Below are 27,738 nucleotides of genomic sequence, written 5' to 3' on the forward strand. Positions count from 1 at the left end.
CATCCGTCCCTAAAAATTTGTTTCATTTCATTTTTACCATTTTTTGTAGTGGACCTCATATTCCACTAACTCATTCCTACTCATATTTTATTATAAAACTAATATATAAAAGTAGGACTTACAATCCATTAACTTTTTCAACTCACTTCCATTATATTTCTTAAAACCCATGCCGAGTTAAAGTAGGACAAATTTTAGTGGACGGAGGTATTATTTTCTTGTCTTTGAATATTTTGGAAGAATCAATATAAAGAGAGGAACTAAAGGATACTCCAGCATCCATTACAATTTACACAGTCCGCTTTCTATTTTGCCTTCAAAAAGAGCAAAAATGTCATTTCAACAATTGCCACGATATATTAAGTAGTATAGTATAGATATAGATATAGGTTTCTATATTAAATTATTGTGTTACAGATTTAAATTGCACATAATAAATTAATCTTATTAGTGTAATTATGCATTTTTTCTAGGCTCGACTATTGAAAATGTATTAAATTTAATTTGAAGTAGAAATTATAAAACTTAAATTCGATAAAAAGTAAATAGATTTTATGGCTGTCATAGTTTTATCTTCCATAATAATTTGATTAGAGAGAAAAATTTCGAAAAAAGATTCCACTTAAAAATATGAAGTACCGTGTAATATATTTTTCCTCCTCATTGGAATAACTCTATACTGCTACTATAACATAATCCAAACAATTTATAAGCCCAAATATTGGCTCAAGTTCAACTCTAGGGTTTGATATTGTACACACAGAATTCCTCACCCGCTTATTCTTCCGCCCAAGCAGCAGACAAAAGTCACAAAACCACCGCATACTCTCTACTTGGTCACCAAATATTTATCTGAAATTGTAATTTTTTTAACAATAGACATTCTTCATCATTCACTATTCAAGTTGTCCTCATATTACCATTTCATCGGTCGAAAATGCACAAGAATTGTAGTGTTGGCTAAAACACTACATCTCGTTGTTTTGATTTTACCGCAAATTCCCCAGAAAAATCAAATTGGAGACTTTTGTTATGAACCATTTTTTGTTCTTTTACATCGCCTTTTAAGAGCTTTTATTTTACACCAACACGGCAATACCGGCATTTGTCCATTTTGTCAAACAAAATATCACAATTTAATAGTACTACTATTTTTTATAAATGTTGTATGAGTTTTTTCTGTTACTTGCCACTTTTGCCACTTCTGCAATGGCTGCGCTGTTGTTGGGTCTTCAGTTGTTGCTCTCTCTTCTTCATTGATGTTATTCTTTATCATTCTGGAAGAAAATTATAGATATGGTCTTAATTAGTGCATATAAGGTTCTAAAATGCCTTCTTTGATATGTTCATGAGTTGAGGCTCACCAACATTTATATCAATAGCTATAAAATGAGTACATCCTCTTCTTAATGTGATATGATTTGGTTTAAGCAAATATCTTACCTGTATATCCTCTGTTCTTATCTCTTTTGGCCCACTTCTATTTTTTGCAATATTAATAATTAAACTTGCTTTTCCATCATAATTTATGACGTACTGCTTGCATTCTGATTGGATTCTTCTCTTCTCAACTTATTTCTTTCACCTTCCTTTCTGCAAAAGGTAAAATGTCATTCTAAGATAGGAGTAGTAGAGTTTATGAGAGTAATTGTTAAACGGCTATTCAGATAGAAATTTTGTGACTAAACTGATGAAAATTGAAAGGCGATGAATGTTGTGAATAAGAACATGTTTACTAAACATGTAAAATTGAGAGAGAAACTGAATTAGATTGTGAAATTATGTTAATAGAAATTCCCCAGTTTCATATTTATAGACTTTTAAAACTTCTCTGGTAAACCATTTTACATGATGGATAATACAGTAGCTTTTGTCTTATTTACTTATTTACTTATATGTAAAATTGTTCACCATATTTCAATCTTATTAAGATCAGTTTTTTATTTGATAGATTTAAAAATTGATATGACCGCCTCTGTTATGGAATATGCCAACTCAGTCTTGATGTGACTGCATCTCTTATGACATATATCAACTCAAAAATTTCCTCTCACTTCCACATGGACCACGAGGCTCGAGATATAAAGAGGGAGACATAGTTTATTAATCACTCCACCTCCTTCCAACAAAGCTGATTTGATATGGCTTATTATCCAATGAATATTCAAGTAATGGCTTGACTATAATATTCTACCATATTGAGAAGTTAATATATGTTTCAGCCATATTTTATCAAGTTGAGCGGGAAAATTTAGCCTGAAAAACTGTGGCTTTATATATTTATAGAGGTTGTTTACAAATAAGTTTTTCAAAATTTATAAACTCCTGGTTGTTGTTGTTACTATTGTACTTTCTATTTTTCTATTTTTATGATTTTTGTTGTGGAAACTTATGATCTAATTATTTAGTTAAATTGTTAACTAACTATTTTATAATTCTGATTTTTATTATATTGTAGTTGTGTAAGATTAGCCCTCAAAATTCATTTTAATTGCACATTTCCTTATATACATTTTAATCAACAGAATTATATTTATTCTACATTCTTAAATATAAACATCGCTATCTCTTTATTCTACTTTGTGTTACTTTTTCACTCAATTTTACAAATCAATTTTTTATAAATTATGTGTCTATTACTAAATAGTTTACTTCGGGGACAAAGATTGATATTTTTCTCCATATTCTATTTATATTTATTTTAAATTTTAAATTACTTACCAATTGTCTTCATTACTGAAAATCCTATGACCCGTGTGCACGGGTGTTGACACTAGTTAGATATCTTAAATTAATCTTGCAATTATTAGTTGTGAATTATTTTACTACTACTACTACTCTATTTGTACCCAATAACATGGAATACTTTTTTTCCAGCTCAAATTTTATGCAATTATTTTTATGTTAAGTGAAAAGATAATAAAATAGGATATAGAATAAGGTAGTAAGTGAAAAGATCAAAAGACAAAATATATTTTCATTTTATTTTCATACTTCAATTATCACGCCCTTCATCCCAAATTAATCTGACGGTTTACATCATCTCATATTGTGACATGGTTAGATGTCCTCTTCCGAGGGGCAGCACGAGAACAGATGACGAAACACGATTTACAGCAAAGGTTATAGCCAACACGAGGGCAAGACTAGGAGGCTCGTACTAGTTCAACGTGAATGGCGGTGCTAAGGGGATTGCGCAACATTTACTCTTTCAGCGAAAGGCGCGCATTCTGGACCTTCACAGAGAGCTTCAACTTCTGGTCCTCCATGTCTCTGAAAAGTGCAAGCAGAATCGCTCGATACACTTCGCATCTTTGGTTCGTCTGCTCAACTTCTGCTGTCAGTTCTTGGATTTTCTTCTCCTTCTCCTCCTGCAAAACCAATAGCATTAGGATTCTCTACGAGTGACACTCTGTTTTGTAGAGCGAGAGTGCTTAAACCGAGGAGACGAGAGCTCTAACATTCGTGATAAAGGATTAATGATCAACATTTCTGCTACGAAATAAAGCAAAAAAGGCTATTAGAAAAGCAAAAGAGAATTGTTTACCCAGTTCGACACCACCAACACAATTTGTACTATCATTTTCAGATACACTATTTATATTGGCAAAATGACTAAAACACCCATTGCTAACAAAAACAGACCAACCCAGGCCCAGCCCCGGGATTACAGAGCACGTCAGCCATATGTCTCGAAACCCTTAACCCTATCTACAATATAAGTATGCATGCCCAACAGCAATTCCCACAGCCTTTTAGACCTAAAAATGATGAGAAAGTTCGATGTGTGTGATTATACAGCTTCAGATGCGGTTTCGTATCATTGGCAACAACAGTATCTTGATTTAAAACAAAATGGAAAGAGATAATCAAGAGAATCTAACCCTGGATAAGCACGATGAAGACTGATTCTTGATTGCATCCATCTCCTTATTTCCTCCATTTGCTTCAATGGTGCAATGTGTAGAGCCAGAGCTTCTGCTCTTTACTGCAGCAACGCACTTTGAAGCCTCTTGCAGAGCGTTCATAGCCACATTGTACACATGTATAGATTTTGCGCCTTCTTCCACATACTTTAGAGCCTCTTGGCGTAGATTATCATGACGAACCATTTGAGATTCTTGATAAGTGCTTGGTCCCCCAAAAGCAGATGGCATGGCTTCTCCACAGCCGGTCTTGGCATTTCTTGTCCAGCGTTTCAGAACATATTCAGACGGGAGCATGAGCACGTTTTTGGCTCTGAAAACCGAGAGTATATGTCTGCATGTGATACCTGAAAATTCAAACATCCGACAACTGCACGTAGCTTTCAAGTCAAACGTGCTGAATCTGACCGAGTGAGCTCGGTGCTCTTCGCCAAATTTAGCCACTCGGTACGTTGTTACTCCACCAGATTCATCGACTATAATGGCCGGATTAGCAAGGGTTTCCACCAGCTCCCCTTGAAACTTCATGAAAATCCTCCGGGTGTAATGGTTCGCGGCCTGCTTCTCCATAGGGGATGGTGTCTTCAAAGCGGGCTTAGCACTAGATGTATCAAGGTCATCCTTCAATTCCTTCTCGTGCCAACTCGAAGCAACCTTCTCGCATTGTTTAATCAACATCTGTATTGTGGGGGAGCTGCTCAAGAACCCGTCAGAGAAGAAACTAGAGGCATCACTGCAGTCCACTGCAGATAACTCCCCAAAAAACACGTCCCTCAAGTAAACCGGGACCCACTGATCACGGATATTATACAAAGACTGCAACCACTCGTTATTCATCAAATAGTATCTACTCACTAAACTCCCCCAACAAGACTCGAACTCCTCAACCGTGTCGGCCTCATTCACACACTTCTTTAGCTCAAAGTCGAAGCTCGGGTTGACCTGACACACATTGCCCAACTTCTCCTGCGTCTGCCTGAACACACTCCACCTACAGAAGCGATTACGTGCCTCTGGAAGCACCTGCGCCACAGCCATCTGAATCAGTCTATCGGGATCACTAGTGACGGACACAGGTACACGTCCAGACATTGCACGGAGCCACGTCTGGAGGAGCCAAACGAAGGAGGTGTCCGATTCATTCAGAAGCAATGCACAGCCAAACAGGACAGGCTCACCATGGTGATTTATGCCCGTGAAGGTGACGAATGGTATCTTCGACCGGCTAGACCTATACGAGGTGTCAATCCTAACCGTGTCACCGAAATAGCTATAGTTCGACCGAGAAGCAGCATCCGCCCAAAACACATTACCACATAGCTCATTATCACCCTCAAATGCATAGAAGAAACCAGGATTATCAGCTGCCATTTTCTTAAGATAATCCAGCAAATACTGAACCCCGGGGCCAAGGTTTCTCTGCCTATTGCTGCTATTATTCATTTGTAATTTTATCCCCAATTAATGCTGCAACGAGAAATCAAACAGTATTAACCTAACAAACCCTAATCCCTAAGTAAAATGGATATAGCAAAAAATTGCAAATCCTAATCAAATTTAGCACATTCAAACCATCAGCAAATTAATTGAAGTGGGATATAATTCAAAATGCAGCAGCATAGAGATTCATATTTGCTCACATATATCTGTATACAAATCAAACCATATGTGGAATCAGTTCTTCCGTTTGCAATTACAATTATATGCGAAAACGCAGAAATAGTATTATCTATCAATTCGATGGAGTATAAATACTCAATCAAGTAACGAGAAAAATCAAATAAAAAAAAATCGCTGTGAAAATTCTTAGTTATCTGCACAATTGAGCGGTTCATAAGCAAATTCACGCCCAAAGTAATGACAAATTGAAACTTGCAGAACGTAACACCAGAAATTGAAACGGTTTTTGAAGATTTGGAAAAAAATTCACGAAAACTTACTGCGCCGATGAAGGAGGTGTAGGAGCTTTCAGCGAAAGTTTTCAATATGTTAGTCGAAGTAAAAATGCATTTTGCCAACTTGACAATAAAATTAAACATAACACTATATGTATAATATGTGAAAACCATGTTCTAATTTTACGGAGTACTAATAATTCTAATGGAGTTCATGTTCTTAATCCCAAAACTCCAATTAAACTAGCTACTCATTTGCATTAGTTTAAAATATTTTAGTTTTATTTAAGGTGTCTTCCAAAGGTTTGACTAGGTATACCTACTCAAATATACTCTATTTGCATAGATATGATGCATCTATGTCGATGATGCTAATATATTTTGGAAAGTGATAAGAAGTCGCAATGATTAGAAAAATCATGTCTTATCACCATTCTCCTTTGACACATCAATATTTTATCATTCAGTTTATAAACATGTATAAGGGGAAACAAACTAAAAATAATAAAAATAAGCTTTAATGGTTACGTGCCCAAATTTCTTCGATCATATCATGTTGAAATCGAGGATGGGCTTATTATTCGCACATTGTAGTCGTTGCCGCTAGAATCTCATTAAAGTCGCGCGGAAAAGAGATTAGAGTTGAAAGGTGATAGTAATGAAATAATAACGGGGTGTATTTATAGAGTGAAATATGAGGGGAAACACAAAATTCGTAGGGCGTGTGCAATAGTGGACGATCGTGCGCCCGAATGATCGGTCGACTAATTGGGTTCATCCACTATTGTGTATGCCCTAAAATCATACCATAAACACTACAGTATTTTTTTCATTTTTTCAAAATAATGTCGATAATAGTGGTATATTGCAAAGTCGAGTCCATTCGAAAACGTTTTACTAACTAAGTTGCATCGACCATAACCAATTAATAAAAGGGTCTGGCCGGGCTGACTAGTTGGGTTTAAAGCTCAAGGGTTTTTAGCTTCCCAACAAGGGGGTTTACACAAACTCAATTGGGTTTAGGGTTCTTCAAAACTACGGCCTTTGATCTCAATTGTTCTTCAAACTCAATTGTCATTCAAAACTACGGTCTTTGACCTCAATTCGCGGATTCCTGAATCACAGAAACGATTTTATCGGCAAATGTGTGGAGAGATTGAAATTGTTCGATGCTGGTATCTACAATTAGGTCAGCATCTCGCCTAAATCTCTCCAGATATCTCCAATTTATTCGATTGCAATCAGTTCCTTCGCTAGCTCATTCCACTCCTTATTTTTCGGATTCCGGCTCCGAGGAGCTGAATTCCGGCTCGGAGAATGATGTTGCCGTAACTAATCACGGCGGGAATGAGAATTGTTTGGGATTGAGTTCACGCGATGTCGTTCAGATTCTGCAGAATATGCAATCGGAACCGGATTATGCGTTATCCTTTTTTAACCAGCTGAAGGAGAGGGGATTTCAGCACGATACAGGAAGTTACTTGGCTATGATCAAGTTACTCTGCCATTGCCGCTTGGACCAAAAATTGGAGTCTTTGTTTAAGGATGTTGTGAAATTGAAAGGGGGGAATTTTTGTTTTGAGGTATCGGAGTTGTTGGATGCAATTGGTGAGGAGGTGAAGGCTGCTGGTGGGCGTAGCTCCCTGATTCGGGCGCTTGATGCCATGGTTAAGAGCTACGCTGGTTTAGAAATGTTCGATGAGGCGATTGAGACTCTGTTTGTGACTAGAAGGCACGGTGTTCGGCCGTGTGTGTCGTTGTGTAACTTTTTGATGAATAGGTTAGTTGGGCGTGGGAAAGTGGACATGGCTGTTGCTATCTATAGACAGCTGAAGAATATTGAGGTGGAGCCAAATGTATATACTTTTGGGATTGTAGTTAAGGCGTATTGTCGAATGGGGAGTTTGGGAGAAGCTGCTGACGTGTTTTTTGAGATGGAGGAGGCTGGGGTGGTGCCTAATTGTTTTGCCTGTACAGCTTATCTAAAAGCACTCTGCAGTCATGGCCGGTCAAGCTTAGCGTATCAGTTTTTACAAGCTTGGGATGCCAAAGGTGTCCCTGTGGATGTTTATGCTTATACTATTGTAATTCAAGGCTTTGTTAGTCAGAAGAATCTGAAAGAGGCGGAAATGGTATTACTTGACATGGAGGAACATGCGATAGTGCCTAGCAAAGTTAGCTATCACGCTTTAATCCGGGGGTATTGTGATTCTGGGGATATCGTTCGAGCCTTGGGTATCCATGATGAGATGGAGAAAAAGGGTTTCAGAACTAATTGCTGGATACTCTCTTCGATTCTTCAGTGCTTGTGCCTGAAAGGCATGTATTCTGAAGCAATAAACTGGTTTGTTAACTCTAAGAAGCTGGGCATCTTTCTCGATGAAGTCATATATAATGTTGTTATTGATGCTTTGTGCAAAATGGGCAAGTTAGATGATGCAAAAAGATTGTTGGATGAGATGAAGTATAAGAAACTCAGGCCAGATATTGTGCATTATACGACATTGATAAATGGTCACTGTCTAAAAGGAAATATTTTTGATGCTGTGCGTTTATCTGTGGAAATGAAACAAAGCGGCCTTAGAGCTGATATTGTTACTTATAATGTCCTTGCTGGTGGGTTGTCTAGAAACGGACTGCTGGATGAGGTGTGTTCACTGCTTAAAGTGATGAATGATCAAGGCTTGACTCCCAGCAGAGTCACGCACAACATGATTATTGAAGGCCTTTGCTTAGCGAGGAAAGTGAAAGAAGCAAAAACATATTTCATGAATCTGGGAGAAAAGAGCATAGAAAATTATTCTTCCTTGGTGAATGGTTACTGCAAATCAGGCAAGGTGATCGAGGGCTTTAAAGTTTTTTGTGAATTGTTTAACATAGGCATACTTATAAGTAGGAATTCATGTGCAACACTTATTAACAGCCTTTGTGTGGAAAAGGAATATAAAAAAGCTATTGTAGTTTTTCAGGATATGCTTTCTACTGATGATGGCCCTAATACATCGATATGCACCAATATTATAGCTGCTCTTTGCCACGCTAGAGACATGGAAAATGCCCGATGGGCATTTGACCAAATGGTCGGTAGGGGATTAACTCCCGATGCAATTATCTACACCATTATTATGAATGGATATTGTCGAGTGAACCGCCTGCAGGAAGCCTTTGATCTTTTAAGTGATATGAAGGCAAGGGGCATGAATCCTGACATTATAACATATACGGTATTGGCTGATGGGCTGAATAAAATAACTCTGAAAGAAAATCGATCTAGGAAACGTTCAGAAGGAAACAAGATGGTAAAACAGGAACCTTCAACCTTTTTGTGTGATGTGAAGGAGATGGGATTAAAGCCTGATGTCATTTGCTACACAGCACTGATTGACAGTCATTGCAAGTCAGGGAACCTTCAAGATGCTGTTTCCCTTTTCAATCAATTGATTGATCAAGGTTTACTACCTGATATCGTTGCATACACAGCCCTCATTTCTGGTTATTGCAAGCAGGGAAATCTGGGCAAGGTTTCAACTCTTGTGAATGAGATGTTATCCAACGGAATGCGACCAGATGACCGCATTATGGCAGCATTGTATGATGGTATCATGAAAGCAAAGAAACTGCAGTTTCAGCGGTAAATTTTCCCAAATTCCCCTTGGTAGGACTTATGTTTCCCCTTTTTGTATGCTGAACTAGGATTAAGATTTGCATAACCTCTCTTCTTCCATTAGATGTTTATAAATTAGAGCACCACATATTTTCTTATTTAGAACAATGGCAAAAAATCACATGTTGTTTATGCCCCTCTTCTATTTATCTAACAACAAGCCAAATAGCCACAATTGTTATATTTAAACTGCTTGTTTGATCAAGCTGCATAATTTAGTTATTAATTTTCATATTACATATCAGGTCTAGTATCAGCCCTTGATAGAGCCAAATTCTGGGAAATTAATACCCTCGGCCATGTGAACTAGGTTCAAGACAGGAGATCTGATCCACTATCCAACAGATTGCTTGTTCTGTCATTATTTTTTGCTCTGTCCTCTTTGGCCCTACTTAACTAGTAGTAATACTTAACGAAACTCATTTGAAGCCAAATGTGAAACATGCACATTGTCTATCATAGATATCTTTCCCTTTCCTGTAGGATACTTTACTTGGATGGGCTCTCATGAGCTAGTGGTTTATTTTACATAAGATTGTATGTTCTTATTTCATAGTAGTACTATTTTAACAACTCAGAGGGTGTTTGACTGAGCTTATAAGCTCCTTAAAACACTCTAGAAGTATAAGCTCCTGAACTACATATACGCTTTGAAAATAGGTGCAACTTGATTTGACATTTTTCTGTGCTTGGGTTTATCAGGAAATATTCTGATTCCCACTCGGTGAATGCTTCATGGATATTTATCCTGTAGGCAAAACCGCAAAAGTAATCACAAGCTTGGTCCAGCTATGCTACAACTGCATGCGCTGGCATTAAAGGTCAGTTGTTAAAATACTTGGAATTTTAAAACTGAATCTCATCACGTTTTATCTCTAAGAATTTGTTTGATTCAAACTGGAAAAGCATCATACATTGGCATTTCGAAATTCGAATGATAGTTTTGATCAGAACAGCATAATATCTTTTTCCGTAGGTCCAGAATAGCAGTAATAACACCTACTCCGTCCATCCCTATCGCATATCGGTCGATTAGAAGTATTTCTCTATGGCTTCTTAATGTGGTATTTGTGTCAGGAAAACTTGGTACTGAGATAACTCAAGATCTGGGAACAGAATTCCAGGCATCCGGCTATTGATTTCATCGGAATATACTTGACTCACTCTGTTTCAGGTAATCCTTTTTGAACTTCAGACAACACGCTTAAATTAGCATTATAACACACCTGCTCCGATTAAATAAAGTCCATGTACACAGTACACTATCTGACTCTTCTCAATTTCTTCAAGAAATTACTCCCTCCGTCCCACATTTGGAGTCACTTATTGTTATGGCTCGGATTTTAAGAAAGAGTTGAAGTGTGTAATAAATAAAGTGAGATGGTAGACTGTGTAATAAATGAAGTGAGATGGTGGAGTTGGTTGAAGGTGGGTCCCTTTTGACTTTTGATTTTTGTTTTGATTTATTTTAATGTAGATAATGGCATTTTTATGTAATTTTGATGAAGAATGTGGTAAAATTGTATGACCAAATATGGAAAATTTTAAAAGTGACTCTTAAACTGGGGCAGAGTTTTATGGCAAAAAGTGACTCTTAATCTGGGACGTAGGGAGTATTACTGTAGTTGTCCTTTTGTTTTTGGCTCGTGGAGTTGGGAGTGGATGTTTTTCCACTCAATTGTTTCCAGTTTAAATGACTAGTAGTATCTAAATTTCCGTCACTGTACACTTGCTACTATTTCTCTGTTTCAGATCGATTGTAAATTTACGTACAGCACTTGATCAGAGAAGATTGTGCAAGTTTGAGCTATGTAGCTTCGGCTTCAAGTACGATTCATCAATTCTATTCTAGCTACTCCAATCCATTCATGCATGGAAGTTTCAAAGAACAGCTTCTGGAAACATAAATTCCTACAAATTCAGTATCTCTATACTGCCACTAACGTCGTGGTGTGGTGTGGTGTTTGTCGATAAAATCTCACTTCACAGTTTGTTTCATATCCATGCAGTGGTGCTGCTTGGACATGCCCTGAAATTTGCTCATTTGCTGTTGCAGATATCTCCAGGGGTGTGGAGAGTTGCTTTAACGCGAGGTTTGATGAGTTTGGATCGATCAAAAGAAGGCGGGCGTACTTCTTCTCCTTCTCTTTCTCCTTCTCCGGCAACGTATAAAAGTTTCCTCCTCTTGTTGGGCAATGGTAGATGTATCGCATTTCGTTTAGACCTGTTTGTTATCATTCATGTATATACCTAATATTTTTATATTTTGAATCTTCCTGTTTGTTATCATTCGTGTATATTCGAAATTTTGAATTTTGAGAAAATATAAATCTGAACCGATCAATATTCGAAAACTCTAATTTTTTATAGCTAAATCTGAGCTGAACAAAAATACCTGAGATATTCCAAAATTTTAATTTTTTTTCTTATTATTTAAATATATTAGATTAATATTTTAATATATTTGAATAAAACATTATTTGAATATAATGTTAAAAGAAAATGTATAGTGTTAAATGAACACATATGTGAAACTTAATTTGATAAATATCATATGAGGGGAATGTTATATTGCTAATTAAATGCTTAATTGCTAACTACAATTCAATAATAGCCATTAGATATTCAAATTAAAGGCCTAGATCGATCAACAACCACGAAATATCAATACGATCAGCAAAAAACGTCAATAAGGCTATATGATTAATTCTAATAAAAATTAATAGGGGTATTAATGTCAAGTTAGTTATAACTAACTTTTAAAAGAAATCCCAAAACTTTAAATTCATATAACATATATCACATTAAAGATAATTTTATAAGGATTCCAACGATATACTACATGCATATGTTCCGACGTCAAAATTTGAAAAAAATTTGAATTTTTTTATTGAATTTTCGTATTTTTTGACCAACAAATTTATGTCAATACACCTTACATAATATGTCAATATTATGCTTGTAAAATGTCAATATGAAATTGTATTGATATTATTATGTCTTCGTGTTGATGTATTTTATACACTGTATTGACATTATATTTCTATAGCCCTAAATTTGGTAATTACTATTATTTTTTTAATATTAAAAAATGAAAAACGAAATTACACATGGTAAATTGTAGACCACAAGATTTCTAAAATCTTATAGTCTTAAATTAGTGGTAGTTAGCAACTAAGGAATGAGTTAACAATTGATCACTCCCCTATCACATAGGGAAATCCTAAATAAGCTTCAAAAGTCGTTGCAAAATTCATTTTCCTAGTAGTGTATTCTCAAAAAATACTCGTTTGTTTTTTCATTTTGGTTTATCAACCAAGATTAATCTGATAATCTCTATCTATATATGATAATTTTTTTTTGATGGGTCTCTTTTTTCAAAAATTTTAATTATTATTTTATCCTATCTCTCTTACTTTACTATATAGTACTAACTTGGATTAAGAATCGTGTCATCCACCGCCTGTTACATATATCTCACCACAATATTACAGAGAAGAAAAATACATTAAAAAATCATAAATAGAGACGCCAAAGAAAATAAGTAGTACTCCATATTGCTAATCATTCAACTCCATAGTTTACTGTGATTAACCAAGATTAATAGTACATGATAACAAGAGACTACACGATTGCATTTTCTGTAGCAGAGTATGTTTTATTGTCAAAATATAAGTGATGACTTAGCTATCAAAGCTGATTTCATGGTAAATATATCGACAAGGCCAAGAAATATCTTACTCTTTTCCTTTTAAAGATGGTCCTCCATCATAATCTGGGTTTTTCACGGCTCGATGATGAATAAAGGCTGCAGATGAGGAAAAAACACTTTGAAGAACACGGGGAGATGAAGAATGAGACGCTATATGCTGTGAGAATGTTCGTTTCACAGGGCCAAAACCAGTCGTTATTTTTAAGGGAACGATGTGTGTTAACTAAACTTGTTTCTTTAGTAAATCATGAACTTAGCTATTCGATAACTGCAAGGTAGCCCCTAGGTTGTATATATACCACCAAATTGTTTTGTACTTTTGCAGAATTTGCATTTTAGTGGGTAAAAGCAACAAAAAAAAGGCACAGTGACAAAGGTTTTGGTTTTAGCTATGATGGGAAATTTTGTTATTTATGTTTTATTTTAAGCAAAACAGAGGCAATGAAAGGATTTTCTGGTACTAATCGTTATGAATTGAAAATGAAGGAATGATGTGTGTAGAAGAGCAAAAGAGATACCGTGTCCACACTGACAGGTTTCCCATCCTCCGCTACTATCTCAACCACAGTGCCAGACTGATCAGCCTGAATGATACCACGAACACGCCAAATGTATAAGATAATCATGCATATAGCTTGAGGATTATGTAAAGTACGGAGTATATAACAAATCCAAGAAATGCCTAATTGCAATGCAAGCAAGAAATAAGTTCTTTCCCCGTGGTGCTATCGAAATAATTGAACTTTCCATAGAAACTTAGTCATCACAAAGCCCCATCTGATCCAAACATCTCTTGCTGATTTATTCATGGATTATACTCATTGAGACGGAATGTATAGACAAAAAATCTCGATTCTAAGGTCTATGGCTCTAGGAGCTTACCTCGATATCATTCATCAGTTTCATTGCTTCAATAATGCATATTACTTGTCCTTTCTGAACCTTATCTCCAACCTAGAAAAACCAACTCTGAATTAGCCTTTGGAGCAACTTATTAGTTATTACAGCATTGAAGAAAGTAACGAAGTCTGAAAAGAAAGCACATTATCATAAAATAGTAGTATATATACAAATTGATTACATTTTTTTTTGTTAACAAACTTGATACATCTGCATCTGGGAGAGATTATAGGGGACAAATCACACAGGATGGAAGACATATATATACACAATTGGGCTAACCTTTACAAAAGGTGGAGCACCAGGGGCAGGGGACCGATAAAAGTTCCCAGCCATTGGAGATTTGAATGGGGGATGCGATGACTTTGGCTTTGCTGGGGCCGGTAATGCTGCAGGCGAAGGTGAAGGTGAAGGTGTTGATGAAGTAGGAGCTGGTACATTTGTTGTAGGAGGTTGAGGTGAATATGTAGTCTGTGGGGCGTAAAATACTGGAGCTGAAGTTGAAGGTTGCAGCAGTGCTTCCTTTTTCTTTATAACCAGCTCACAATCCAATTGCTTCAGCTGCAACTCCACAATATCTCTCGAGTCTACAAGTCTGGCCATTTTTCATAAAATGGAATTTAATAGTATTACACTAGGAAACAGTATGACGATTTATGCAAATAAGCGTACACACTTGATGAGATCGGATACTTGATCCATAAAAACTGAAACAGATTCTGCATTTGGGATCTCTGCCACAAGTGATGGTTTTTCAACGGAGACCTTATCAAGGTAACGAAAAATATCAGCCCAAGTTCATGGCAGCATCACGCAGATGACTGGAAGATGGCTAGAAGAAATAATACAATAACCAGCATGTAATTTGCATTCAACAAATTACTGGATATGTACTACCTCGTTCATGGCGAACACCTTAAACGCATCAGAATGGTTCCGGCTAATCCCCTGTAAGAGAAAAAGGAGCTTTAGCCATATCGCGGTTTAAGTAACAACGTACCATTATTCTATCATTTGTGAACTAAACTGCCCTTGATAGGAGTACTTGAGCAAAAACATTAAGTTCTTGTACATCTAAACCTTCTAAAAAGCTCATCCCACTTTCTTTATCTTACTTAGGTTCATCACAACTAATTCGCTTTGAATACGAGCTAGAATAGCACAACACGCCGCAAGGCACAGATCCAGACATCAGCAAACTAATTGAACTATTTTTCCTTAGCAGGAACACATTTCATCTCATAAATCGTACAAAAAACTTCAAGGCTATAATCAATAAGAGCCAAAACAAACAAGAATTTCAGCACTAACTCCACCTACAGTGGGTAAAAATTAGAGTTCTGAACTACGAAATACAGAGAAATACGTTGCACCTCTACTTAGTGTTTGATCCAGTCAAGGAAAGAGCGTTCCATTTCAACATACGCGCGAATTAACAGTGTTTCTGCTAATCAACAATCAAAACTCATCTAAAATCTCTCTACATTACTGCATTGCAAACGCGTAAATCCGGCGCAATGTTAGACATAGCACCACAATGTACACACATCAACACGAGCTACAATCAAACTAAACCGTAAAAATGCAGTCACCTTAACCTTGATTTTCGCGATCGGAAACATTCGGCATTTTGATCGCGGGAACGAATCAATATGCTTCGATGGCGCAGCCAGCGGCGACGAAGCATTTGGACATGGAGTGGCGAACGAAGCCATTTTGCTATGAATGTATGCAGAACAATGCGTGTAGAGAGAGAGGTGGATTTTTGGGAAGAGTTTGAAGGTTTTTTTTGTAGAGAGAGTGACGATAAATTTGAAGAAAAATTAGCAGAAGAAACAGAATAACGGTTGAGCAGGCGATGCATACGAGGTGGCGTTTTGGAAGTTTAAACCAACAAACTGCAATACATACTGCCTACTGGCGTATTAATAATATCATCTTCGATTGATCGAGATTAACTTGTTCTTTTGATATTGACTGGGATCGAGATTAGCTGTTAAGACTAACAGCAGGGAATATAAATCATCTATGTTTTGAAATAATTAATCAGTCTAATAATATTATAATCCTTTGAATTGAATACCATCTCGATATAATTTTAGAGATGCGAACAAATGTACAAATAAATGAGTGTTTTACAATATAGAACACCATTAAAATTTACTAGTAGATGGGATTTACTAGTAGAATCACTAATATTACTAGATACAAGCTTGGAATATTACAAGATAATTTTTTTAAATCACAACTATGAAATAATCTCAAAAAATGAAGATCACTCGCACACTTATCGTAAACAACTTTTAAAAAACAATGAAAATGAACAAAAGATACCAAAATTGATATAGATTAAAAAAATAAGTTGGAAATACTTTTTGTTTATAAATACCATTCAAATCCAATTTATATTGCAACTATCAACTACTCACTCCCCGTATGGTTTGAAATTAGAATCATGATTGGTCATGGTCACATGTTTTGACCGATCTGTATACGTGATGACCATTTAAAATTTATAAAGCTGGTGTAGATATGTTCAAGGGTAGATATCTATATTTTTTTCTAAATTGAGTCACAATATATAAAAATACTAAAATTAGTGTTAGAATTTAACGATAGATGACCATGATAATCAAACACAAATCAGTTAGTAATCTCGATATAGCCAAAAGTAGGCATAATAAATATTGATTAGAATAATACAAAAAATATTACAGTACATTTTTATTTTTCTCATTTTGTTATTGAAACAAATCAAGCATGGAATATGTGAGAGCACCCTATTTATTTACCAACTACACTGAATTTTCAACAACTTCACTCATCCATATCATCATCATCAATCTCTTCGATCTTCATCCTCTTCACCGCCTGGGCAGCATCCGATCGCACGCCGTTAGGGATCTGGATCAATATATCCGACTTCTCCCCGGTCGTTGCGTTCACAAGCCCTCCGTTCTTTCGACCCGGTACGTTAGTGCCGATCCGTCTGTTGCAGCGTCAACAAACACGGTCGAGTTCTCATCTATCTCCTCCCTCACCAGCATCTTCGAGAGCTCCGTCACTACCCTCTTCTCCAGCCACCTCCGTATAGGCCGTGCACCGTATACCTGAGAGCAATTAACACCACAGTCAGCAACACAACACATCGGTTATCGATATACGTACATGCAGAACCAAGCAACGGATCTTACCGGATCATAACTCTCGGCCAAAATGACATCGAGTGCTGCTTCCGTGACACCCATGGCGATGCCCCTCTCTGCCAGGCGCTTCGCAACGTCTTTGAGCTGGAGGCGGCACACCTTTCTCAGCTGGTCGTGCGACAGAGGGTCGAAGACCACTATCTCGTCAAGGCGGTTGAGCAGCTCCGGCTTGAACTGTTTCCTCACCTCTTGCATCACCAACTCACGAGCACTTTCCATGGTGCACTTCCCGCTCAATCCTCTAAGAAGAAACTCGGCTCCGAGATTCGAAGTCATGATGATCACCGAGTTCGTGAAGTCTACTGTCCGGCCTTGCCCGTCAGTTAACCTGCCATCGTCCAAAACTTGGAGCAAGGTATTGAACACAGTGGGATGGGCTTTCTCCACTTCATCAAACAGGATGACGCAATAAGGCCGTCTCCTCGCAGCCTCAGTCAACTGGCCACCTTCCTCGTGCCCAACGTACCCAGGCGGAGCGCCAATCAGTCGAGCAACGGAGTGTTGCTCCATGTACTCGGACATATCTATCCTCACCATCAAGCTGTCATCGTCGAAGAGTTGTTCAGCCAGCGCCTTGGCTAGCTCTGTTTTGCCCACACCGGTTGGACCAAGGAACAGGAACGAACCAGTCGGCTGCTGAGGCCTTCCAAGACCAGCCCGCGATCTCAACACAGCCTCTGCAACAGCAGTGACCGCCTGATCCTGCCCCACGACACGCTGGTGCAGCCTCTCACCAAGACCGATCAGCCTATCCTTGTCATTCTGGCCAAGCCGTGTCACAGGTATACCCGTCCACCGGCTCACGACCTCCGCGATCTGATCCGGCCCCACAGTCTCCGTAAGCATCCCATTCTCAGTAGCACCACCTTCAAGATTCACAATGGCAGTTTCAACTTCCTGAATGGCTCCATATCTCAAGTCTGCAGCCCTCGCAAGATCATATCTCCTCTCGGCTTCTTGCAAGGCATATGTTAGCTCATCCCTCTTTTGCTTCAGCCTTCTGAGCTCATCAATTCTCTCTTTCTCCTTTTTGTACTTCATCATCAATGGCTGCAGCTTATCCCTCAGATCATCGAGCTCTTTACGCACCTACAAAATTAGTCGAAAATGTAAATACAATACATCATTCCTACACATTATGCAGCAGAAGCACATACTCAATTGTAAAAACAAACTCACCTCAACGAGACGAGCCTTGCTAGCTTTGTCCTTCTCCTTATCTAGAGCGTGGAGCTCGATTTCCAACTGTATCCTCTTCCTCTCCATATTGTCAATTTCCTCCGGCTGGCTGTCGAGCTGGACTCTCACATTTGCGCAGGCCTCGTCAACCAGATCAATTGCCTTATCCGGTAGATGACGTCCTACACCAACCTCAAACATTAGACAATGAAAACAACAGGACACTAACGCAAGATCACAGCCAAGCCTACACACATACCAGTGATGTAACGCGAAGACAACTGAGCCGCCACCACAAGTGCCCGATCCTGTATCTTTACACCGTGATGCCCTTCGTACTTCTCCTTCAAGCCCCTCAAGATGCTAACTGTGTCAATAACGCTGGGCTCCGCTACATACACCTGCTGGAAACGCCTCTCAAATGCAGCATCCTTCTCGACATACTTCCTGTACTCCTCAAGCGTAGTTGCACCAATGCACCTCAACTGCCCCCTTGCGAGCATCGGCTTGAAGAGATTTGCAGCATCCATCGACCCCTCTGTCCGTCCCGCCCCCAAAACCAGATGAATTTCATCGATGAACAGTATAACCTTCCCCTCAGCTTCTTCCACCTCTTTCAAAACGGATTTCAGTCTCTCCTCAAATTCCCCTCGGTACTTTGCCCCGGCTATCAACGCGCCCATATCCAACGCAATCAGCCTCACATCGGCAAGATTGCTCGGGACATCGCCAGCAACGATCCTCTGTGCCAATCCCTCCACTACCGCAGTCTTACCAACTCCTGGCTCCCCAATTAGAACCGGATTGTTCTTAGTCCGCCTCGAGAGGATCCTTACCACTCTCCTAATCTCCTCATCTCTTCCGATAACCGGATCGAGCTTCCCAGCCTGCTCCACGAGATCACGACCGTAGGTCTTCAGCGCCTGAAAATTGGTATCTCCGGACGCGCTCTCGACCTTCCTCCCCTCCTTACCCCGCAGTTTCTCAACCTCCGATTTCACCTTAGCGGTTGTCACGCCAGCCTCCTTCAAAAGGTCCTGAATTTGGGAATCTTCCAGAAGCCCTAGGATCAGCTGATCGACTGCTAAGTGCGTGTCGCCACGCGATTTCTGCAGCGACTGAGCGCGGCGGATGACCTTGATCAGAGACGTGCTGGCCGGTATCTCGTCGGGAGGCGGCGTCTGTGACGGCAGCTTCTTCATCGCTTGGTTGATAACCCTCTCCACCGCGTTAACCGAATCTTCGCCGGCACCTGCCCCGGCCAATGCTTGCCGGAAAATACCGTTTGCATCGCCGATCAGCGCTGCGGCGAAGTGAAGAGGTGTGAACTGAGCGTGGCTAGAGCTAATTGCGAGCTCGTGAGCCGCAGCGATGGCTTCAGTAGACTTGTGTGTGAAATTCTCGGGATTCATTTCTGCTCACAGTTGATTGAAATATGCTGCAACGAAATTCAAAAACACAGTAATCAGATGCGAAAAAAAAACTGCGACATCAGCGAAGAATTATCAATTTGAACACAACAATCACACACTCGCACACAAGCATCGATAATTGGGAGAATTTCAGCTTGTTCGATGAAATTCATGACATAATGCTACTCTGTTTCTACATATTTTCAAATTGAAACCACATGAAGAGAGATTATACCAACAGATATGGTATTAGGTATGGGCGAGGATCAATCAATAGAAATGCAGGAAAATGTAGCATAAATCATACCTTTGAACAACACCGGTAACTGGCGGTTGCGATTTCGGATTCAATGAATCTAGCGTCGAAAGATCGTTTGGTAAACGCTGTGTGAATTGCGATGATTGATGTTTGCGTAAGAAGTGAAGAGTGAGGAGAGATGAAGCGGCCATTTTTGATGAGGCCAGAGATATATCTGGAATTTGAAAGCCGCTGCTAGAAACTACTAGAAAATTTCAACCTACTCTGTTTAAATATTCACTTTTTATCGTGGGGGATTTTCTAGATTTACGTGGATTATTCTGAATAAATAATTAGCTACTTTATCTTTAGACAAAAAGTTTATTCATTTTTATATATATTTTTATTTAAAAAATCACTTATTTATACTGATATAAAATCTACTATTTTAATATTTATACGATATGTAAAAGGAGAGTTTTTGAGAAATTTACAAAATTGACATTTAATTTTAAAAATTATATTAAATTAAATATATAAAATTTAAAGATTATTAAAAGTGTGATTATGTGGAGTGAATGGGAGGTAAATTTTAGTGAAATGTTCTGAACATGTGATCATCGGTTTAAATGATTTCATGATATGCGTTAAAACGTCCTTCTCGTCCCTGTAAATAGTTGTTTAGAAGTGTTTTTGTGGTGATTTTTATTTAATACTTCACTTTAGAAACATGATTTTATTTATTAGTATTGTTATTTTGTGAGATATGTTTCTTAGAGAAAAAAGAAAGTGTAGTATCCCAGAAAATCTAATTCAAACTCTAACGGTTGGAGAACTATTATCCCTAATTAGTATTTAATGACGGTGTTAGGTGAGAAGAAGAATTCTTGATTTTGCTCCAACTAAAGGAGTAGAGTACTAGATTTTGGGGCACGAACTGGTTCAGCACTGTGGTGAGCCCGTTGAACATGTTTTCTGGGTTTCACATGATATATGCCTATATTTATATCATCTGTGAACTGGTTTTGATTTTTTACTGTGTTTATTCAATTTTGTAGGGGGGTGATGGAGGTTTGGCCTGATTTTGGTTTAATGTTTGATTAGAATTTCAAATAAAAATATTTTTTGTCCGTTCAATGAATGCTTGTGGTGTGAATTGTTCGATTGCATATTTTTATGGGTTTCATTTTATGTTTTGCTCTATGGGTGATCGTTTTAATACATATTGATTATTGATTTTGTGCATTACAAATTGATTTTGTTCCTTATTTTATTGTAGTTTTAGGTAAGGCGGACGACTTTAAAGATGACAAACGAGTTATTTTATTGTGATAGATTTTTATCTTCTACTCTATGATTTCAGTGTTGATTTGTATAGATTTTTTATTCTCGTATAATTAAAACTGTTACTCATATTGTTCATTGTTAATATTGATTCTAATTTTATTTAAATCATTTATACTTAAAAATTAATATGTAAAAATATGTTAATATGTGCAAAGCACGTCCCGGACGTGATACTAGTAAATACTAAAATTATAAAGAATCTTTTTTCCATGTAACTCTCTCACATATCTATTTTTAAACTCTAGATTATGTGATAATGGAAATTCAGTTTTGGTTTTTAATTCCAAGCAAGATTAATCTCATAACTCATTTAATCTCTGATTATGAACTTACAAGTTGTATATGAGATGATGCTTACATGACTTTTCGTACTATTTAACGATTCAAATGAAATGATGCTCCCAAATTTGAGATAGTGCGTTAAATTTTGATAGATACTATCCATAACTCATTTTATAATACGGGATCATGTGTCAAAAGTCATGCTGGTAAATGCCAGTTTCAAACTTCACGCTTCCAACTTGAGAGCATCCGCAATGGTGCTTAGGCCAGCCATAGGCCAGTTATAGGCCAACCATTCTCTCCTCTGCCACGTCAGCAACACTAAAAAAACCACCTGCCACGTCAGATTTAGGCCAGCCATAGGCCAGCCATAGGCCAGCCGCAATAAAAACAATTCAAAATATACTACATTTACGGAATTAAAATTACGATTAAAATACGGAATTAAATTTAGACACGTGTACGGAAAAATTCATTAATTGCATTTTAAAAAGTTACATAGATAAAAAAAAAAAGTACATGCATAATAAAGAAAAAAAACTATCGTCGTGCAGTTCTCCGTGCCCACAACTCTTCAATTATATCCTTTTGGAGTTGAATATGAGCATCCACTTGGCGCATGCTGGCAAATTCCTTGAGTCGGTCGGCTTCATCGAGGGGTACCCCCTGTCGTACACTAGGGGTGGCCGTTCCGTGGCTTGGACCGGCTTCATCGTCGCTGACCCAACTAGTCAGTTGTACGCCTTCGTCTTCGACGATCATGTTGTGCAGGATAATGCAGGCGTACATTATCTCGGAAACGCATCCGACATCCCACAAACGCGTTGGGCCCTTGATTGCCGCCCATCGAGACTGGAGCACACCAAATGCGCGCTCCACGTCCTTGCGCGCCGACTCCTGTCGTTGCGCAAAGTAGGCCTTCTTTTCATCACTTGTTTGTCGGATCGTCTTCACAAAGACCGGCCACCGAGGGTATATCCCATCCGCCAAGTAGTAGCCCATATCATGCCGGTTGCCGTTGGCCACGAATGAGACGGCTGGACCGACGCCCTGGCACTTCTCGTTGAAGAGGGGAGACGAGTTCAGGACGTTGAGGTCGTTGTTCGACCCGACTACCCCAAAATACGCATGCCAGATCCACAGCCGGTAATCAGCTACGGCCTCGAGGATTATCGTGGGGTTCTTTGACTTGTAGCCGGTCGTGTAGGCCCCCTTCCAGGCAGTCGGACAGTTCTTCCACTCCCAATGCATACAGTCTATGCTGCCTAACATCCCGGGGAACCCATGCTTCTCCCCGTGCATCTGCATCAAATTCTGACAATCTTCGGGAGTAGGGCTTCGAAGGTACTGCTCACCGAAAATGCTGATCACGCCCCCACAGAACTCCTTCAGACATTTCAGGGCTGACGACTCACCGATGTGGAGGTACTCATCCCACATGTCTGCCGCGCCTCCGTAGGCCAACTGCCTGATTGCCGCCGTGCACTTTTGGATAGGGGTGTGGCCGGGTCTGCCAGCCGCATCGTGCCTGAAGCGGAAACACATATATTGACGCTCCAATGCCCTAACGTGCGCATAAACAACTCCCTGCGCATTCTGAAACGCCGCCGGAACATGTTGGCGGGAAACCGCGGGTACTCTGCAAAGTAGTCCTCGTACAGCCGCTGATGTGCAGCTACGTGATCCCGATCAATCACTGCTCGGTGGTGGACAACTGGTGGAGGAGGGCGAGGTATCGCCTGCTGTTCCACCATACGCATGTACCGCTCCATCCCGCGGTTCATGTAGGCCTCCATAGCCTCGTTCATCCTCCGTTCGTACTCCTTAGGATCCCCACCACTACCGCTACCGCTACCACCCGCGTGATCCATCGCTCGATGATGCTCTTGAACAGAAAGTTAGAGAGAGAGAAAACTCGTTAAAACAAGTGGTGCAAATGAAAATGAAACGAAAATCGCGTTTATATATGATTTAAAAAATAAAAAATAAAAAATCGAAAAACACCGCTGGCCGATCGCTAGCCGATCGGGCCTCTGCAATGGCGGCTAGCCGATCGGCCAGCGGATCGGCTAGCGACGAGCGATCGGCCAGCCCACGCTGATGCGCTCGCCGATTTCGCGCTCGCCGATTGCAATGGTTCGGCTAGCCGATCGGCTAGCGCGACGAATCGGCTAGCCGACCATTGCGAAAGCTCTTATTTTAAATAGATGGAAATAGATTATATGCTCAAAACTTTTGATTTCCTTCATGATCCTACGAAATAGTGTCCATGATCCAATTATGATGTTTGAATCTCCAAATGAGATGATGTGGCAAGCCCAATTAGTGTCTCTTAAGATTCACACATGACGGTGCTCAAAAGTAAGTTAAGAGCACTCTCACTGGTTAAGCGTTATCGTCGGCGAAAAATCGTCGGAAATCGCTGGATTTTCGCCGGGCGTTGGGGTGATTTCGGCGAAAAATCGGCGTTAATTTTACTGATTCATCGCCGATTTATCGCCGAATCATCGGCGCCCACTGTAACGCGATTCGGCGATTTTCGGCGATTTTTTTTTTTTCAACCAACGGCTATAATTCCTACACTATATATAATTCATCCTCCTCCATTCATCACACACAATCTTCATTCTCTCAATTTTTCAATCTCATTATCTCAATCTTCAATATTCAAAATTATGATAACAAGTAGGAAAAATTCCCGAAAAGGTAAGGGCAAAGAGCCGAGTACGCAAATTCCCACTGATGAAGCAAATCAGCAGTGGACGAACTCGTTGTTGTCGATGGGTTCTCCTCCCGACCAATATCCATATGCGGGTCCGTCCCCATTGCAGACTCCTCCGGTGCGCAGACTTTCTCCGTACTTCCAGTCTGCCCTCAGCATGCCCTCTCCAGCCGACGATGTGTATCGCCCCCAGATAGTCACATCGTTGTTCGACACCCCTGGATCCAACCCAGACGACGAAGGATCTCAGGACGCGACGTACACAACGGATCCGACACTCAGCACGGACGACTACGAGGTGGAAGAAACGCCCGCCGAGCCGCCTTCTAGGAGCAGGAAGGGGAAGGCGCCGGCGCCGGCGTCGACGGCTGCGACTGATACGGCTTCCGATGAGAAGCCGAAGCGGGTAAGGACTACTTACACTATGGAAGAGTCCGAGCTGATAGCCAACTGCTGGGCGGACACGACGCAGAACGCGGAGCGCAGCAACTACCAGACTGAGCTCGTGTTCTGGGAGCGGGTTGCGGAGAAGTACACGAGCAACAAGACTGCCTCGATGAAGGACCATGGCAGCGAGGCGATCCGCCGGCATTGGGAGCGCCTCATGAGGGACTGCAGCCACTTCAACGGTATATACTCTAACTTGATGACGAACATGACGAGTGGCCAGAACGAGCACATGGTCCGAGATGAGGCCATGCAGAGGTATAATGGTCAGTTCTTGTCGAAGGGCTTCAAGTATTGGAACATCTATGATAGGCTGAAGGATCTCCCCAAATTTCGGACGGGGATGCACACCGCGCTGCACGGGAAATCGGTGCGCTCGCGACTTAGCGGTGCGGAGAGTGAGGGAAGCGTGACCCCCATCGACTTGACTGGGGATGGTCCGCACGAGCGCCCTGTGGGAGCGAAGAAGGCGAAAGGGAGGCGGAAGGGGAAGGGCGCATCGTCGGATGCCCAGTCGGAACCCCAGTTCATACAACAAGCCACGCTCTCTGCCAATGTCGCCAATCTGACGCAGCTGTACACGCTATACTTCACCGGCGGCGGAACCCCAGAAGAGAAGCAGTCCCTCTGGTCGACCATCCAAAATATGAAGATCCCGATGGGCCTCCCGCCGGACGCCCCTCCCTCTTAGTTTTTTAAATCTTTGTTTTTTATTTGTAGTTTTTTTTTTCTCGTTGTATTATATTTTACAATGATTAATACAACGATGAATTGTTCATTATAAATCTATTTATTAAACACATTTGTAGGGAAAATTAAACAATATTAAAAATGATGATGTAAAAATGAAATGTTGAGTTAGGGAAAAATAAGGGAGAAATAAGGGAGAAACCATTGGAGCAGTTGGCTAAATGTTGGCTAAAAACTGGGGATAAATTTTAGTGCTGATGTAGCGCTGATGTGGCAGGAGTTAGGGAGAAATAAGAGAGTTTTTAGCCGGACCATTGGGAGTGCTCTAATGTCTTTTGAGCTTCAAACGAAATGATGATCATAGATTAGTTTTGATGTTTTTGCGCGAGATAATGCACGTATGTTAATTTTGGTCCTTATAACTCAAAGAAGATGATGAACATAATGTTTCAAGTGTTAAATGAGATGATACAATAAGCCAAATTTGGTATATATGATTGAGATGACACTCAAGCCAAAAAGCCAAATTTGGTATATATGATTGAGATGACACTCAAGCCAAAAATATTTTTTGATCTTTCAAATTTAATACGATATCACATTCATAAAATCAGTTATAATATTACAAGCTCGAGATTAATTGAGGCTCACAAGTCGATTTATTTTTTCAAAACAAAGAGAAAATGATGCCCGTGCATTTGGTTTAGATGATTGATGTAGTTTTAAATTATTTGTGGTTCGATAGAAAACTTTGAAATGTTCATAGAAACTAGAAATTAGATACTTCTTCTTCTTTTGATCTTTCAAACTTAATACGATATTCAGTTATAATATTACAAGCTCGAGATTAATTTGATGCTCACAAGTCGATTTACTTTTTTCAAAACAAAGAGAAAATGATGCTCATGCATTTGGCTTAGATGATCGATGTAGTTTTAAATTATTTGTAGCTCAATTGAAAAATTGAAATGTTCAGTAGAAACTAGAAATTACACACTACTTCTTCTTCTCCTCGTGTTTTAGTTTCTCCGCCAAACTAAGATAACTTTTTTTGTATGACACAAGATTTTATATACTCCCTCCATCCACCAATATAAGGGCATATTTGACTGGACACAAGTTTTAAGAAATATACTAGAAAATATGTTTAAAAGTTAGTGGAATGTGAGTCATACTTTTTATATATAAGTAGTACTTATTACTTTTATAATGGAATGAAATGTGAGTGAAATAAAGTTAATGGAATGCGAGGGCCATTACTAAAAGTAGTATTATGACAAATAGGAAGTTTATTGGTGAAAAGGTGAAAATGGAAAAATAAAAAAAATTAATAGTGGACAAAAAGAGTAATACTCCCTCCGTCCCACATAATTTTACCAAGTATTCCATTTTGGGCCGTTCCACATAATTTTATCCATTTCACTTTTATCATTTTTGGTAGTGGACCCCATATTCCACTAACTCACTTTTACTCACATTTTATTATAAGACTAATACTCCTACTTTAAAAGTAGAACCCACATCCCACCAAATATTTCAACTCACTATCCATTACATTTCTTAAAACCTGTGCCGAGTCAAAGTGTGTAAAATTATGCGGGACGGAGGGAATATGTTTTATGTGTTAAATAGACAGAGAAAATAGAAGAAAAAATAAAATTAAGATAATAAAATAAAATAGAAATAAAATACAAATACTAGTCATCTTAGTTGTGAAAGGCAAAAATGATCGTTCGGATCGCTAGTATAAAATCTTCAACCCCACATTATCATTTTATCATATTTTTAATCAATATTTTTATACAAAAGGATAATTGAACTCAATATTGTGAACGATACACAAATTTATTTAATCAATTAATGTTACTTAATTAAATTTTATTTTAAAAACATGTCGAAAATGGAGTAGTTAAATAAATGTGTAATAAACATAATAGCATTTACGTCTCACCTATTTCGTCACGCCAACTGGCGAGTGTTCATTGGATATTCGTTGTGGACCCATCCAAACCGAGAACAGTACCCAGCTTCGGGTCTTCCGAGCCTGTGCCCCACTCCGAACCTAACCTTCTCTCTCACAGTTCGTTGAAAAATTCATATACTTTATCTCTCTCTCAC

The 27,738-nt window shown here is 39.1% G+C and overlaps 3 protein-coding genes and 1 pseudogene across 12 annotated transcripts; 1 reads left to right on the forward strand and 3 right to left on the reverse strand.

Moving 5' to 3' along the window:
* Positions 1-2,962: 2,962 nt before the first annotated feature.
* Positions 2,963-5,991, reverse strand: FRS9 (FAR1-related sequence 9). Its single transcript, XM_048118376.2, has 3 exons — positions 5,867-5,991; positions 3,885-5,393; positions 2,963-3,371 (listed from the first exon to the last, which is right to left on the reverse strand). Exons 2-3 carry the CDS (start codon positions 5,367-5,369, stop codon positions 3,204-3,206), a joined length of 1,653 nt encoding a protein of 550 aa, XP_047974333.1. The 5' UTR covers positions 5,370-5,393; positions 5,867-5,991; the 3' UTR covers positions 2,963-3,203.
* A 797-nt stretch (positions 5,992-6,788) lies between these two features.
* On the forward strand, positions 6,789-11,774 carry LOC125214442 (uncharacterized). 8 transcript variants are annotated; one of them, XR_016137192.1, is made up of 5 exons: positions 6,789-8,658; positions 8,791-9,452; positions 10,188-10,306; positions 10,563-10,659; positions 11,238-11,774. XR_016137192.1 is itself a non-coding variant. In XM_089068666.1 (1 exon), the coding sequence occupies exon 1, from the start codon at positions 6,991-6,993 to the stop codon at positions 9,454-9,456; it is 2,466 nt and encodes an 821-aa protein (XP_088924792.1). In that variant the 5' UTR covers positions 6,789-6,990. The 8 variants fall into 8 exon arrangements, 1 of the variants encoding a protein (XP_088924792.1); XR_016137187.1 differs by having other exon boundaries at positions 6,790-9,452; positions 11,238-11,440; positions 11,542-11,774; XR_016137188.1 differs by having other exon boundaries at positions 6,790-9,452; positions 11,238-11,435; positions 11,542-11,774.
* A 1,252-nt stretch (positions 11,775-13,026) lies between these two features.
* LOC125213190 (biotin carboxyl carrier protein of acetyl-CoA carboxylase 2, chloroplastic-like) lies at positions 13,027-15,986 on the reverse strand. 2 transcript variants are annotated; one of them, XM_048113586.2, is made up of 7 exons: positions 15,690-15,986; positions 14,995-15,045; positions 14,774-14,862; positions 14,380-14,692; positions 14,080-14,151; positions 13,716-13,781; positions 13,027-13,293 (listed from the first exon to the last, which is right to left on the reverse strand). In XM_048113586.2, exons 1-7 carry the CDS (start codon positions 15,810-15,812, stop codon positions 13,270-13,272), a joined length of 738 nt encoding a protein of 245 aa, XP_047969543.1. In that variant the 5' UTR covers positions 15,813-15,986; the 3' UTR covers positions 13,027-13,269. The 2 variants fall into 2 exon arrangements, with proteins under 2 accessions (XP_047969543.1, XP_047969544.1); XM_048113587.2 differs by having other exon boundaries at positions 15,696-15,985.
* Positions 15,987-16,769: 783 nt separating this feature from the next.
* LOC125213189 (chaperone protein ClpB1-like) lies at positions 16,770-20,378 on the reverse strand (annotated as a pseudogene). Its single transcript, XR_016136995.1, has 5 exons — positions 20,202-20,378; positions 18,742-19,920; positions 18,483-18,664; positions 17,292-18,392; positions 16,770-17,207 (listed from the first exon to the last, which is right to left on the reverse strand). The product of XR_016136995.1 is annotated as a chaperone protein ClpB1-like (transcript).
* Positions 20,379-27,738: the final 7,360 nt, after the last annotated feature.

This window comes from Salvia hispanica, chromosome 3 (assembly GCF_029641045.1).
Source record: "Salvia hispanica isolate PSC_SH4W2 chromosome 3, Shi_PSC_v1, whole genome shotgun sequence".
Classification (NCBI taxonomy): Eukaryota; Viridiplantae; Streptophyta; class Magnoliopsida; order Lamiales; family Lamiaceae; genus Salvia; species Salvia hispanica.